This window comes from Necator americanus, chromosome II, assembly GCF_031761385.1.
Source record: "Necator americanus strain Aroian chromosome II, whole genome shotgun sequence".
Lineage (NCBI taxonomy): Eukaryota > Metazoa > Nematoda > Chromadorea > Rhabditida > Ancylostomatidae > Necator > Necator americanus.
In genome coordinates, this window is record NC_087372.1 from 31,485,968 (window position 1) to 31,502,076 (window position 16,109).

A 16,109-nucleotide genomic window follows, 5' to 3' on the forward strand; every position below is an offset into this window, starting at 1 on the left:
ATACCGCTTCGAGCGCAGCCGCTTACGTAACTGCACCGTCCTTCTTGTCGTTCTCACCCTACTATGTGTTATTTCTTCGCTCTCGAATTTTATATTTACATTCTCGAAACATTGCGAAAGCCTTGATTCTTCGCGTTTTTCAATAATTTTTAAGTTTTGCGGTGAACTTGTAGCACAATCCAGGGGAAAATTTGGGCGCCAATATCCTTAAACTTACCCATAGAAGAAGTGAACAGCAGTAAGAAGAGGTTATGTAGCAAAGAGATGATAAAAGTTTGGGAAAAATATATGATGCCGATTATTTTATTCGAAGCTAATAAAGTCCTCAAAATCTATCTAGACACATGTTGCTATGTGATCGGCTTGATCCTTATTGCTCTAGCCCTTCTGCCATACGTATAAGTCGAGTGAAGTGAAGTGGTTCGAATGCAACCCCAGTACCTCCATAGAATTTCGAGTTGAATTCGACCCTGAAGGTGGGGTATGAGAACACGTGAGCGCTGCTCCTTACGTTCACAAACTCACCAATGCAGACGAAGTGCGTGCAAGAAGGCGGACAGACCTTCCATAAGAATTAAAATCGAAATTGAAAGCACTCCAAAGAAGAAGAAAAGAATGAATATGGCCGCCGAACCAGCCCATCCACCCATTTCCAAACCCATCGCTAGTAACATATCCCAGAGTACTTCGGAAAGCTCTGAAAGGTTCAGAGGTTTGTAGGATTACCCTATTTCGCCAGGGTGTGTTCTCCAGAGACTTGGACTCAATGGAACTTACGTGCATGAGCAAGAGACAGTGCCCACAGTCGAAGGTATGAGGCAGTGTGAGAAATACATCCGAGAGCGAATTCAATCGTATGAATCGCTTGATAAACCATCACATCACCAAAATTGAACTGAAACGAAACGATTTCTTAATGTGATACTTATAGATTGGCAAATAATTTGCACATTTAGAGGCTAACAAGTTGTTTTATTTATACTAATAGTGACTTTCAGGAAAGCTTAAACTAATGTAATACTAAGTGGCGAAGAATTCGGCGAAGAGATTCTCTATTACGAACAGCGGAAATTTCTGCCCTCAGTTAATTTCGCAATGAATGAGGCAAGCTGTTCGACGAAGAAAACTGGTTTTTTTTTAAAGTTTTGCAAAATTTCAAAAACTGCATACTTCTAAGTGCGCTTCTCTTGCAAAGGAAATTCCAGCATCTTTTAGATAAGCTACAAATTAAAACCGACTGTAGAAATATGTACGTATCGGAATAAACGGAAATGAATCGTTTTTACCCGCCAAAATTGTGTGTGAAATAGAGCTCGCTTGCGCTGCGTAACGCGTCGCGGTCATTGGGATAAACATAAGTGCCGGGACTGTGCTTCAGCAGATAATGTTACTGGAACATAACATAGTTGGAGCTAATAGTTCTATTTCGTTAGGAAGCGTTTGATTTTTCGTATACTTCCCATAGTTGAGTGGCCTAGTATGATACTGAAAAAAAAACTCGACAAAACTGCACCTCCTCATCCTCGCCACCCCCACCATGTCCATGCCCACCAGCAATCGGCAATCCTCTGCTATGACGCCATCGAATGTAGAATGGTTTCACAAATAACATAATTGGAATGGAAACTACGGCGAGAAGAAGAAGAATTTCTTCTATGAGCCCCTACAGAAATAAATAGATCTTTTTTAAGAACTTCTTTTCTTTTTTCGAAACTAACCTGGCCGGGATACCATTGTTGTAAGTAGCATTGATCGTATACATCATATGTATAATTTTTATTGTTGATTATTACGGAAGCGGTGGCATTTATGCTGTTGACGTGTTGAACGAATCCGGGCTTAAGAAATTACTTTTTCTTTTTTTTCCTCAGGAAGTTTCATGTAGAAAAAGGCATAAGAAGTCGCTGAAACTCACATCTCTTCCTTTAAGCATGAACATATTGATGAGACCAATCAATAGTGATGGGGCGCAGTTCGAACCGGGATACAATCGACCAAAAATGAAGGCAGGATTTACGTAGAAGAAAATCCATTTGAGAACTACCTGTAATGATTTTCTTTGTACAAAATAATCATAGTCGAGTCTACTATTTTTCTTCTAGCTCAGAGGATTATTATTTTTCATTGCTATTTATGGACTACTACTAAAGTAGTTTTCATTCACCGCATTGGACCATGGCATAAAAAGTAAAAAAGGTAGCGACAACATCATATTGGATCAATGAGTGTGTCTCATGCCGTTGCCGTTGCGATTGGAGAAGAGCTATGAAATCACTTCAGGGAAATGAAAATCTTAAAAATTCTATGATTCTCTGGATAACATGACAAGTAGTCATATCGTTCGAAAAGAGAAGAGTTTTATAGATGTACGTATTTGTAGGATGTAGAGTAGGGTCAGAACGACATGAAGTACGACATGAAGCAATTGCGTACACGGCTTTCGATGCGCTTCGGAGGAGCGCATTGGAGTTTCTGAAGGTGCAGTTTGTGAAGGTCCCACCTCGGTCCCAGCTGCTGCCTCCACCGTTTCATTTCGAGCGCGTACGCAAATGCACCGCAACTACACTCGTGATTCATGTCGGTTTGACCCGACTGTACTACACTAACTTTTTTTTGCCACATGCAATAGTACAATACAAACTGTATCACTGTCTCTTCATCCTATCTACAAAACTGTAAACGCGGACAAGCCTATGCATGTTACAAGTTCCAAAGGACCAGTTCTCGCACGGCAGCTTCTCTGCAATGATTTCTGGAGTTCAGTACACCAAATCGTTGTCAATAGACTCACCATGACACATAAATAAACGAAAATACATCCAAGGAAGAAGCACTGTGGAACGAAGACGAAGAAAATGTCGACTAAGGAACGGTTGTGTCTGTAATGGTTGGAGGTGTTGGTGATTTTTGATTGAATGCTTAAATCCGCAAATGCTCAAGAATTTCAAACACCTACATGTGATTACAGAGGGATAGAAGTAGACCGAAAGTCATTTGACTGATACCAAGAATGATTGACGTCTTCATCTTCATTGGATTTAAGAAGTTCAATTTGTTTTTAGCCACATTCCAGACTGGATCCACACCGAATGGATACGGTCCCTAGATGCAGGAAATATATGTAGTTATGTAAACATAGTTATAATTGAATAATCGAAAAAAAATTGAAGCGCACCAGATTCGAATCAAAAGAGTGTTCAGGTGGCCAGGTCAGATCCAAAGTTTGAGAGCTATTGTAACCCTGCTCGTCCATATGAGCAAGTAGTGATTGTCTAAAGGTGGATTTTCTGGGAACATACAACACTTCACAGGGCAGTTACCACCTACGGGTATGGATTTTTCCACGATGATCCGAAAATATCTATCGATTTCGAGTAGATATCATTGTAGAGAAGTCCAGTGTAAATAGAAAATATCCCCATAAGAAGTACGACATAGCGACCACCGAAGAACGTGTTGAAAATCTTAAAAGAAAAAAAAACTCATTCATCATGAAAATAGTGTTAATATGAACAAACAAATATTTAGGATCAGACGCATATTTTCAGATCTACGTTCGGTTTTTGCGAGATTTATGGCTTCCATGCTGCATCGACGGTTGTTAGTAAATCGAACACAAATCTTTTTGCACATGCAATAATTGTACAGGAATTGATGTATTTATGAACCTTTTTTAAAATTTTTAATCTTATTTTCTACTACTGTTACCACTACAGTTACATTTGGGGTATACGGCCTGAAACCTGGTGCAGTTGTGTAAGCAGTTGCCCTCGAGGTGGGACCCTCCTTAGTTATAGTTGGACTATAGAGATGAGTACAGGTCCAGCTGCAACGTTTCGAACGCAACCGCTTAAGCAAATGGATCTGCGTTTAGGTCGTTTTGATATAATTGTGGTAAACGCGCACCAGTTGCAAACCCAATCCTTCAAAATTTTTTTTGCGCGCTGTTGTGCTCATCCATTTCTATAGATAATTGCAGCTGAATATTCAAAATATAAATAAAGGTGAACAAATCCATCACCATTCAGAAAAAGGTAGTGAACTTATCGTTTCCTACATGTTTCTTCACAGACTTATAGTCAAATCAAAACTACATTAAGCTCGGTGCAGCTGCGTAAGCCGCTGCACTCGAAGCGGTGCTGTAGAGCGTAGAGGTCAGAATCGAAGAAGGACCTTTGCTAGCATCACTCACTGCTGCAGTTCGCAATAGTCCCACCTCGATTCCAGTCGCTTCTCCTCCGCGCCGCTTTGAGCGCAGCCGCTTACGTAACTGCACCGAGCTTCATGTAGTTTTGATTCGACTATTTTTACCGTGTGGGAGGCTGTTCCGTAGGGTAAATAAAGCAGTCACCTGTTTTATAGCTTTAGCTTCCAATTGGGGAAGGACCTGTTAATTCTTATCAAACTAGCTACTAAGTTGTGGTTCTTCACCGATCTTGGGCTGCACGCAGAGTTCACAGCCGCCCGCGCGCTCTGCAGTTTGATAGCTACTGATCGAATGGTTGTGAACGTTCAATAGCCATCAAACCGCGCGAGCGGCGCCGTCCACGCGGATGTGAACTCTGCGGGCAGCCTTATCGGAATTTCTAGCACAGGCAGAGGTAAAATGTAGTGGCGAGGGCACTCAGTGAAAACGTTATTTGTGGAAGTAAATAACTAGATCAATCGGGGCCTTAAGACCTAACCATTAGTCTTAGATTATCTATAACATATAAGCTAAAGTTACTAAGAGAAAAAAGTAAGATAGTGCTTCCAGAAATAAGGGCGCCCCTCCCCCTCCTCCAAACAACATTTTTGCTCAGAGGCAGTAAAACTAGAATGGAAATCGGTGAAAAAAGAAATTAATAATTACTAGTAATTAACGATGAGAATAAATTGGTAGAGATGTAAATTTTTTAAAGAACTTCCTAATAAATCATTTTTCTCGTCCACGTGTCCAGCAGACTATTTCATTGATACTGTGTTTCAAATCTCCTTACCTTGTACTTAGAGCTGTGAGTAGATTTAAAGAGGAAAATCCGAAGAGGAGATGAAAATTTGACAATGAAAGAAGTCCAATATTTCTCTCACTGACCTCATCCTTGATCTTCATCGAAATCAATTTGTTTTCAAATAGTACGAAGGCAAGAGCAGCTAAGAGCATGATCGATCCGTGTCCGGAATCACCAAACATAACAGCAAAGAGAAACGGAAAGGAAATAATTGACCATGGAGCTAGAATATGTATACGGTACCGTAATTCCATGCATTACAACAGAAACTACTGGAAGCGATACACTACCTGGATTCACTTCTCTGTAGTTTGCAATACCGTAAGCGTCGACAATATTCTGGAAACCTTGAGTGAATTTGTTCAGTTTAAAATGTGTTGGTGGTGTATGATGTGTTTCCATTTCGTTAAGTACTGCATGTATGGTGGAACCGGATTGGTCCTGTAACGATTTTCACGACGTCGTTCATTCTCCGACACCCTTACGGCGTTCTTACCGTTCCTTTACGTAGAGCCATTTTCACGAGCTGTAGATCGACCGTAGGTACCCAACATTCGGCGATAAGACATTTATGAGTGACATCAACGGAGAACATGTTCAGCGTATGAAAAATCGCTTTCAATTTCAAAAGCTGAAAAAAATGCGTATCGGAACATCAAAATTCTGTGAGTAGTGATTTCTTCTAGGATCGCTGATGCTGTTTTCGCGTCAAAACGACGTGATCCTCAGTGCAATAAGTATAAGTGACTGCGCTCAAGGTGCCGCTTTGGAGGTAGCGGTTGCGATCGAGACGGGACACTCTCTTGCTGCAATCGGACTGCAGAGATGAGTAAGGGTCCCAACCGGATTAGAAACGCTAGTCCCGCCGCTTCCCCACGAGCGCAACGATTAGGTCGTTTTAAATCAGCCACGTAAGAGATAGTAAGCTGATTTTGTGGGTGAGACACCGGTGACCCACCGATTTTGGACCAGTTTTCCTTCATTCTATATGGAAAAAAGTTGAGAAAACATAAGGAAACATCAACAATAGTGTGCACTATTATTAACAACGCCATTATTATTGATGTTTCTACTTTCTACACTTTCTCTTCAGTCGCTGTCCGACGGTTAGGGATAAGGAACGCTGAAAAAAGGAACGGTCCTCAAGGGTGACGAAAAAAAAAGACGCTATTTTGACGATGAAGCGGTTGAAGGGAGAGATTAACGCGCTCAACTACAGTACTACTCTAATTAAACTCTTGACAATCAAGTCAGTGCTGACCAATCGCAGCCTCTGCGCGTGATCACAACTGATGACCTACCATAATGCTCCATCTTTTCACACTAAGCGATGCTCCAAAAATGATTTTTCTGCGATACTCTAACGTTTTACTGATGACGCTTTCCATATCGTTGACCTATAATTTTGATGGATTTTGGAAAGAAAAATTCGAAATGACGTGAATAGAAAAAAAAAAGAAATAAAACCTCACCTGTGCACTGATTTGACCAAGTAAATGAGCACGTTCTGATGTGTACTCAGGGCAATTGTAGATAGTTGCTTGGAACCTGAAGTTAACTTTAAATTTATGATGAACTATTAGTTGATCAACCTGAACGATACGTACCCGTTGCAAATCTTCGTTACTCTGGATCTTAGCTGTTCACCGGAGAAGAACAGCATGAATACTGATTTGTTGTCGGGCTTTTTTGTCTGAAAATGATATTTTTAACGATATTTAAGTCACTATCACATTATTAAGCACTGGTGTTTTTTTCTCGCGGTTTTTCTTAGTCTGACAGTTGGACCAAACGTGTGGGTGCAAATTTGAAGGCATCACCCCACGAATAGTAGATAGTAGATTGTGGAGAGGGGGTGATTCCGTCCGTTTCTTCCTAATTGCAGTAAGAAAATGCCCGGAAGATGCGGCGCGTGCACAAGACTGGCGCGCTCCAATCGAACTCGTTGTAAAAAATAGCGCGCCGGGCCGTTTTTAACGGCAATTTGGAAGAAATGGATGGAATCACCCTTCTCTCCATAGTCTACGACTCTGTATACGAGTACTCCACCTGAAATCCGTACCACCTCAGATTCATAGGGTGATGCCTTTAATTCATGTGGGTGCATTCAATGATGAGGCTGTGAATCAGAACCTTACTCAGTTTTTCGCCAAGAAAAATCTTTCTATGAACGAGGATTTGTGGAGCTCACTGGAGGATGGCAGAAGTTTTTCGAACAAAACGGACAATCTATCATTTTTTGGTATTTGTTCTTTATAGAAATAAATGACTTTTGAAAAATATGGAAAAAAATACGTAATATCTTTTCCATCCACCCCCATAGATGGAGTTTTGTACAAGCATTGTTGGTTTTCAGGCACTTACGTCGAATACTTCTGTTCTCTCTTCGATGTCAGCGGTACGAACAAAGACTTTGCCCCGACAGAAACGCCATATGAAACGTTCGAATGAGACTTTTTTCTTACGACTGATCACACCTGCGACAAACCTGAAAATTTCCCAGAAATAGGAGCATTACAGTCGTTCTTTTTTAGATGTATTTTTCTTGTTTTTGTATATCATTTGTGTGATGAATGTGCTCATTGTTCGGTCGTTTGGTCTTACTTTAGTTCATTCTCGTCCCTTTTCTCCTTCTCTATTTCGTTTTTGATTCCGATAGTAAAAGGACCAGCTTCGCCGCGAGCAGCTTCGCTGATGGACATTGCAGCATCGCGTTTCGTACCCTAGAAATGTGAACATTTCATCATTATTTTTGTTTATCTATTGTTTGCCTAATTCTTTAAATATTATCTTTGTTTTGTGAAAATTTGCTAGCTTCATTCACGTAAATCTTGTACAATTTCTAAAGAAAAATTACGAATTTTTGAAGCTGGTTATTGTTCGACGGCTATATATCCGCCACATACGCCTATTTCAGGATAGGGAATGTGTGAAAGTACTCAATTGGCGGAGGTTAGCTGGACTTCGCACCTTTTCAGAGCAGCTGTTAAATTAAATCCTATTCTGGTCATATTTGAAATTAGCAGCTTATTAACTTTCGATTGCTGTTTACAAAATTTAGCTTTGTCCACTGATTCCCACCCTAAGTTTGCGACGGATTAATCCGTTGGAGACGAATTTTGGGACATGAATTAGTAGCTGTCTGGGATCGATACCAAATATTGCTGAAGATTTGAAGAGTATAAGAATTATTAAAATTATATATTAGGAAATTGTATTACTATACTATTAGAATATTATATTAGATTATAATATAGAATTATATATTAGAAGCGAGGTGCATTGGTTCGTATCCTTCTCCTACAAAACTGCTCTGTTCCGTCAAAGGAGATCAACACTAAACCATGCGAAAAATTCTGTAGTTGTTGTCGCACTATTTTTTGCCTCCGAACTCTTTTCCACTTTTTCTCTTCCGGACCATTCGCACTTTGAGAGCGATGACGTCCTGCTCCCACCTTCCACTCTTACGTCTCTGATAACACACGTTTGAAGACCAATTTCTGATCTTCAGACGTGCATCATCAGAAATTCTTGTACAATAAAACGTGAGCACTTTTTCAGAAAACTGTTAAAATCAGATTGAAACTGACCATATTGGAAAGGACAGAGCTTTCAAGGAAAATAGATTTTTCTGGAAATCAGAAAAAGAAGATATGAAATACGTTGGTTTTTTTTCATTTGATGCTGAACCAGAAAAGAGAAATTTCATTGGTGGATAAGTAATTATCATTAGAAATACACCTTTTAGTTGTTGTAGTACAGTTGTATACATTAAACTATTATATTTTCAAAGTTTCCCAGAAAATACATGAAAACCGTGATTTTCAATGAAAATGGAAAACTTTCGTTTTTTAACTTTTTGTCTTGTAATTCCGTTGATTTATGAGAAAAATTTTCGGGGGAAAAATTCTTTCAAAAGACTTAAGCGTTGTTCCAATAACTTACTGCGTCCAGTAGAAGATGAACTTTTTCGAGAACCGCTTTTATTTCAAGCAGTTGAACGTGGTTCGTTATAAGTTGCTTGGAACTTGTGTTGATCGACAATAGTTCTTCCTCGAGTTTTTCGAAATTTGCCTAAATCGGTGGTGATTACTGTAAGTCTTGCTGTTAATTGGAAGTAACTCGGAGCCTCACCTCCATTTCTATCATATGCTTCGGCTGAGGTGCTGGAATGTGCTCATCGTGATCTTTGATCTCTACATCATCCTTCACCACTTCTGCTTCGATGAAATCTAGATGGAAGACTATGCATTAATTAATTAATTAACTAATTAAATAATTAATCAACTATGGTTTTTTATCGCACAAGCGAAAATACGCTCCACTAGTCGGCTAATTTCCTCTGATAAGGAAATCTTGTTGTTTATAAGACAGAATTATGATGCATGATGATTTAACAATGCTTTCTGAATGTTTTGTCGTTGACGCGCCGTGCTGTCTGCTTTTGGATTAATAAAGGGAAATTTCATAGAAAGTGTGCGAAGAAATATAAGGAGCTACGCATCTCAGTGAAAATTCCCAGAGAAAAGAGATTGTCTTGAATAAATAAGAAGTAGAATGAATCCAGTAAGAAGCAAAAACTTACTTAATTTTCTCTCCATTTCTTCGCAACGACGAACCTCGTTAACGAATTTCCTTTGGTACGAGTTCATCTCTTCATTTAACTGAAATCGAATGGCATTGGCTGTTCTTTCCGAGTAGTACTGTAATACGGTAGTCCACTTACGTCTAAGAACTGTACAAGTCCCAGTTCTCCAAGTTCTGCAACGCATTGATAAGCGGAATCCGTTTGTAAGAAGATCTGGCAGAGGCTCATCACCTCTGAGCGATAGATGGAGCCCATGGTGAAGACGGGTAGGGTTCAATCAACTCCTGGGAAGGAACGATTTCAAACACAAAGAAAATTGCTACGTTCTCTTCAACATTTACGGCACTTCTTTTCGAATATGCTACTCATTTATCGTTGGGAAACAAAATTAGACAAAATTGCTGAAAAACTCTGAAAACTACAATGGAAATCACTACAGTAATCGTATACTTGGAACACCGCGAATTCCCCCAAATAAAACACAAAATTTGTCCTTTTTTACTTCGTTGTCATCTTTTATTTTTCTGTTTTTACTTTATTTTAGATTACATAAAATAGTCATAAGACCATAAAAATTTTAAAGTCACAGATAAGAATTAGTTCAAACAACGAAATAAAAAGTACGTCAGAACACTAGCCGCTGAAGCAGCTGAATAACGGCGTACGATATCAGCAGCACACAATACATTTGACTTTGCTTACACCACTTATCAGCAAACGACTGCACTTTTACAATGAGCATCGTGAATTCTTCGAATTAGCGCCAGATAATGCTTAGAATAGGAATTGATTTGTCAACCAAAGAAGTTCAGGAATTTCGATGTTTCTGCCACATATCAAAAAGTTCTTTTCCATCTAAATCATATTTAATTGTAAATACTCCGAGGTTTCAAATCTTCTTGGGCAAAAACACAGAGCCATTCAAGTACTAAGGGTGCAATGTGATGGAGATCTTCTACATTCTAGTCCACAGCACTTCTTTGACGTATTTTGGGATATGCTTGCCCCGTCTTTCTTAAATTTCTTCTTTATTGTTGGTCTACTGCTGTTCCCTTTCTTCCTTCTTGCTCGGATTTTTTCACTCTCCCTCTTCTCCTAGTCCTCTCCCTACTCTCTGCCTCCATCTACTCTTTGATTCAATTTTCATTTCTTTTTGTTGGATCGCCTTTGGAAATCCTTCTTCTCCTCTTTTGCTTCCCCCACCCTCCTACACGTTCGCCGGATCCTTTTGTATTTTCCACTTACCATCTTCCAGCGATGACCAACTTCCACTGGTGAACACCGACCAATCCATCAGGATCCGAATGGTGTACAAAGCTCCAGTACATGAAATTCGCTCGCAATATCATTCAATCAACAATGTCCACAGTTGATGCTGTGAACCTATCGAATGATCCTTTCCACCTTTCGTTTTTTTTTCTTACTGAAGTAGTTTATATAGTAATACCAGTAGCACATATGGAGCTTATAAGTATATTTTAATTCCCCCTACGTAAACCCTCCTCTTGTCATTTAGATTCCAGAAATAAGGCAGTTCTTGTTCAATCACTAGACGCTTTTAGATATCCAGCAGCATACGCATAACGATGTCTTCCATTTTTGATTCGATGGCTCGCTTCACAATGTGAAAAGAATTATTTCGTAGTCTCGAGGCATAAACCGTAAATTTCAACCGTAACTATCAAACCTCAACTCATGTTCTGCATCTATTGTGAGCATATGACCTGGTCTATGGCTATGGTCTCTACTATGGATGAGATCCGAATTAACAGTGTTTCCCGGCTGGAGATTGAAAATAGGAAAAGTCCAAATTATCACTCCCATGTCACACGCGGAAAGGGAGCTCTATGATACAAGACGTTGTGGTAAGAGACGTTGAACAAATTCGGAGCAATACAGTACGGCCGACCAACGTCCTTTAGTAGGAGCATTAGTCGGTGGTCACCGGAAGACGCGGCTACGCCGCCATGAGGTCGAAAGCAGATGGGAGGTAGTAAAGAGGGTAATAGAGCAAAGAAGAGTGAAGAAAGAAGATATAGATAGGATATTGATAGGAGAGAAGAAGAAGAAGACTCCGGACAAGAAGAGACGAAAATTGGGTGGCTGGTAGATGGAGGTGGGGAAATGACGAGAGTAGAAGAGAGAATTATTTCGTAGTGGCGAGGCATAAACCGTAAATTTCAACCGTAACTATTCAAATCTCAACTCATGCTCTGCATAATGAGAAAGAGAATGTGACAGTGAAGAAGGGGGAGATGGATTGGAAAACAGGATAAAGATTCATTACTTGAACCGCGTATAAGGGTTTAATTGTCACTTGCACGTGTTGATTCTGACTTCAGTGAACAGAATCAAGAATTCATGTATACTCCTTGTGAGCGGACGGACTATACAACTCGCACTGTTGCCTGAGGAAATTTTTCTAAACATTGCGAAGGTGTGCTGCCATCCAGCACGTTGCCAGATCCTGTACATATACTGATAGTTGTACTGATTACATCCTACACATACACTAAAATAGTTGAGAGAAAAATGGAATTTTTAGCAACAAACATTCGTCACGTATTCTGAAATGCAGGTCACTGTCGAGTGAACTTTAACAAGCTGCTCTACCCAGACTGCTGCGATATGTGCAGGCATCGCTTGCTGGATTGTTCTAAATAAGCATAGTAGATAATCCCATCATCAGTTCCTAAAGTAAAGAAACAACTGACCCTCCTCTTGTCACTTAGATTCCAGAAATGGGGCAGTTCTTGTTCAACCACTAGAAGCTTTTAGATATCCTGCAGCGTACGCATAACGATGTCTTCCATTTTTGATTCGATGGCTCGCTTCGCAATGTAGAAAGAATTATTTCGTGGTCTCGAGACATAAACCGTAAATTTCAACCCTCAACTAAAGCAAAACCATAAACTGGTGCTATGCTGACGGGAAGTGATGAGAAAGTAGTAGGCTGTGTCATACCTGTGAATAATGACCACAACAAATTGAAGGAGTATGGTTCAACGTCGTCAAGATGCGCTTTTGTACGATTACGAGATTGAGACTCAAACTGTGGATCGTGCTTATGCACCTACGGAAATCGCAGAGGACATTAACAAATACTAATTTTATGATGAACTCAATACGTTTATGACCAAGATATCAAGCCGGCAGGTGGTAATTGTCGGAGTTCGTGTGAATGCAGAGATAAGAGTTGGGGAACAATGTTCTCAGAAAATTGTATTATTCTGCTAACTAAACATCGGACAACGGAAATCGTCTTATGGATCAGATGAATTTATTTATTTATTTATTCACATACACCAATGGTGCACCAGAAAAGAAGATAAAGAAAACAAAAAAAAAAAACAAATGGAACATCCTTTGTCTGAGTCAGAGATTCTTAGGAGTAAAAAGAAACTACAAACTCTACTGAAACCGGAACCCAATTTATTGCCAAAGAAGACTGGTGCTGTCTCTTCCTGCGGTAGATAACAAGTGCTAATGTCAACATGTCGTTCTCCTACTCCAGAAGGTGAAGAATCCTCTTGTGACATCTACTATCTCCTCCAGAGCGCTTATCATTGGTCACGTTACCGAAACATCAACGTTCGGAAAGCCAAATTCGCCCAAGGCATAGGGAGCACGTTGAGCTAAAAGCGAGTCTGACAGGAGACCTTAAGCAGGAGGGTTCACCAACTTTTGTGATCCTCAAACGACTGACCACCACAATCTAGACAAGCGACAGCCAAGAGCAAACTGCCAAAAGATGCGGTACTTAGCAAAGAAGGTTATTCCGAAGTAATTGAGAGAGGAATTAGTATGACGCATGAAATTAAAGAGAGATATGACCAAAGGATATCAGTATCCTCGTTAGCGAAAGAGCTTCAGTGACCGGAATAGACTTCATGTGTCGGAAGAAGGAAAAGAGTGGCCTCGCAGTAAGCTGAAAAAGGTAACTATAGGAGAGCCAGTACAAAAACAGGAGAAATGCAAAAGACAACTAAGAGGTATCATTGACGGGAATCCGTGATCCAGTTCCATGCCCTGTGCAAAAGGCACCAGACATCAGAGAGTTGCTAGAATTAGAGGCATGCGGTTAGACATCAATATTCAGACACCGGCTTGTTTCAATTTTCTTCAAATTCGCCTTGAATATCCTACTATGTTCGGCTTTAACAATATCCCGCGGTAAGAGCTCCAACCATCTAGCTGTTCTATAGAAGAAGTTATTGAACATCAGGTCAAATTTTCTATGCTGTATTTTAGGGTAATGTAAATTGAAACCACCAGTTCTTTCACTAGTAGGTCTGAAGCACCAATACTTGCTTGGCTTTAATTTGGTTTCATTTCTGAGGATCCGAAAACACAAGATTAGATCGGCGTGTATACGTCTGTTCCTCAAACTGCTCATACCTAATTTTTTGAGACGATCCTTGTAGCTATTCACCGCTAAGTCTGTTGACATTCTTCTGCATAACATACGCGTAAAAGTCTCTTGCACCTTTTCGAGCTTTGCTATATATTTTTTTCTTTGAAGGGCTCCAAATTTGAGAGCCATATTCAAGATGAGGTAAGACGAACGATTTGTATAGACGAGTGAGAATAGTTGGATTAGAGGTGTGAACAATGCGGAATAGTCGAAAAAGGGCCGAGTATGCTTTCCTTACAATATGATCAATATGTTCTGTGAAGTTGAGGTTATAATCCACAAAAATCCCTAAGTCTCTTACAGATTTACAAATTTTAAGAGCTACACCATTCATACTATACTCAGCCACATTCCCTTTACCTATATGCATAACCAGAGACTTGTCGTGGTTAATGCGCAGATCCCATTTGGAGGCCCAGTCGGACATTTTAGCTAGTGATGTCTGAAGTGCATTGCGTACTTCGAGGTAGTTCTCGTCATCGTATATGCCGTAAATCTTAATGTCATCAGCGTACATTTGGACACTGACGTGAGAAGAGGTTCTGATAACATTAGGTAAGTCGATAGTGTAGATGAGAAACAAGAGAGGGAGAGAACTCCTCCTTGTGGAACTCACTTCTGCAAGGGAACTTGCTGAGTATTTGTGGCACTTTGACTGTCATACTTCCATATTAAGATACGAGATCATCCAATCTATAATATGGCCCGTTATTCCGAAGTACTTAAGCTTAGCAATTAATTTAGAGTGCATACTTTATCGAAGGCTTTAGACAGGTCAACGTATATTATATCAATCGATTTACCTTATTGCAAGCTAAGACCAGTCAAAAATACTATCAATTAGATTAGTAATGTCGAAGCTCCACCGACAAACCCATTTGTTGAGCAATCAATAAACTTCTTTACCAAACAACAGTTTATCCTGATAATCTTTTCCATAATTTTGGCTGGCGTTGGTAATAAGCTAATAGGACGATAGTTGCTCAGCAATTAGTACCTGGGGACTTAGAATTCTGTAATATGGCGCTTTTCCCTGAACTTCACCTAATAGCATAAGATTTAAAGATATGTTAAACACATTCCCACTTTATATACATTCGTTCGTCATATTTATACCAGGTTTAAACTAATATTTTAATATTGATAAAATTGCACCACTCTTTATAAAATCCAACATTTCTATTTTTACTCACTTAAAAAACACACTCAAAATCAAGCTACATTAGCTTTATACATCTTATATAAGTAACTCTTTTATTTAAACAGAGTTTCATTCTTTATTTTATCCTAATACAAATAAAGTTCATTTTCTTCACAAGTCCTTATAACAAATATCTTTTATTAATAATTAACATACTTTTTTACACTTATTAAGATGTTTAGCTTAAAAGACTTTTTCTAAATTAACTTTCAGCAGGTAAGATTAGAACAAAAGGGAGAAATGAAAGACAATTTCAAGCCTAAAACCTTCTTCAAATCTGCGATAAATGTCCAACATGAAGAATATTGATTGAATAATAAACCAGTCAACACAGAAAATAATCGTTTAAGAAAGGTAGTCAGCCAAAAATTAGAAACGGAATTCTTGACTACATAATACAGGTGTTTCGAAATGGACAATTGCTGTCATAGGCTAGGGTAAGAAGCTCAACATCTAATTAGCGCTAGGTTAAGAATTAAAACTTATCAGCTTCATTCACATTTTAAATCACACTGTGAAAAATCTAAGAAAAGCGATGAAGATGATTGAAAGCTACGGAGTTAATCCAATCTATATGTAGATTGAAGTCCCGAGAATAATAGTTTGATGATTCATAACCGCAAGATCGCTAAGTACGTCTACAAGTTTTTTATCATCAGCAGCAAACTATTTGGAGGTCGGTATACGAGTATAAAACGAGTTGCTCAAATCATCAGCACACAAAATTTCACGGAATAATCAGCTTTAAGATCTTGTCACCAGTAACATTTGAGCCTAATAAATGCCTTACAAGAACGCACACCACTCCTCTTCTCATGGATCGGTCCGAACGGTTGACATTATAGGGCAGTTACCAACACTCAGAGTCCAAAATTTTAGTGGTTAACCAAGTTTCAGTAATAAAATTAATCCGGT

General features: G+C 39.3%; 2 protein-coding genes across 3 annotated transcripts; both read right to left on the bottom strand.

Annotated features, from left to right (window-relative positions):
* Nucleotides 1-370: 370 nt before the first annotated feature.
* RB195_020073 (uncharacterized protein) lies at nucleotides 371-9,834 on the bottom strand (the record flags this gene model as incomplete). Its single annotated transcript, XM_064188212.1, has 22 exons — nucleotides 371-470; nucleotides 526-697; nucleotides 778-895; nucleotides 1,514-1,663; nucleotides 1,719-1,838; nucleotides 1,916-2,044; nucleotides 2,792-2,879; nucleotides 2,957-3,102; nucleotides 3,176-3,272; nucleotides 3,328-3,464; nucleotides 5,075-5,214; nucleotides 5,282-5,432; nucleotides 5,488-5,622; nucleotides 6,293-6,388; nucleotides 6,464-6,539; nucleotides 6,599-6,684; nucleotides 7,356-7,479; nucleotides 7,596-7,714; nucleotides 8,937-9,065; nucleotides 9,126-9,223; nucleotides 9,577-9,655; nucleotides 9,718-9,834. 22 exons carry the CDS (start codon nucleotides 9,832-9,834, stop codon nucleotides 371-373), a joined length of 2,607 nt encoding a protein of 868 aa, XP_064044093.1.
* A 2,341-nt stretch (nucleotides 9,835-12,175) lies between these two features.
* On the bottom strand, nucleotides 12,176-14,510 carry RB195_020074 (uncharacterized protein; the record flags this gene model as incomplete). Of its 2 annotated transcripts, XM_064188214.1 has the most annotated exons (6): nucleotides 12,176-12,235; nucleotides 12,294-12,343; nucleotides 12,469-12,474; nucleotides 12,544-12,652; nucleotides 13,159-13,238; nucleotides 14,354-14,510. In XM_064188214.1, 6 exons carry the CDS (start codon nucleotides 14,508-14,510, stop codon nucleotides 12,176-12,178), a joined length of 462 nt encoding a protein of 153 aa, XP_064044094.1. The 2 variants fall into 2 exon arrangements, with proteins under 2 accessions (XP_064044094.1, XP_064044095.1); XM_064188213.1 differs by lacking the exons at nucleotides 12,176-12,235; nucleotides 12,294-12,343; nucleotides 12,469-12,474; nucleotides 12,544-12,652; nucleotides 13,159-13,238 and having other exon boundaries at nucleotides 14,004-14,510.
* Between the last annotated feature and the right edge of the window lie 1,599 nt (nucleotides 14,511-16,109).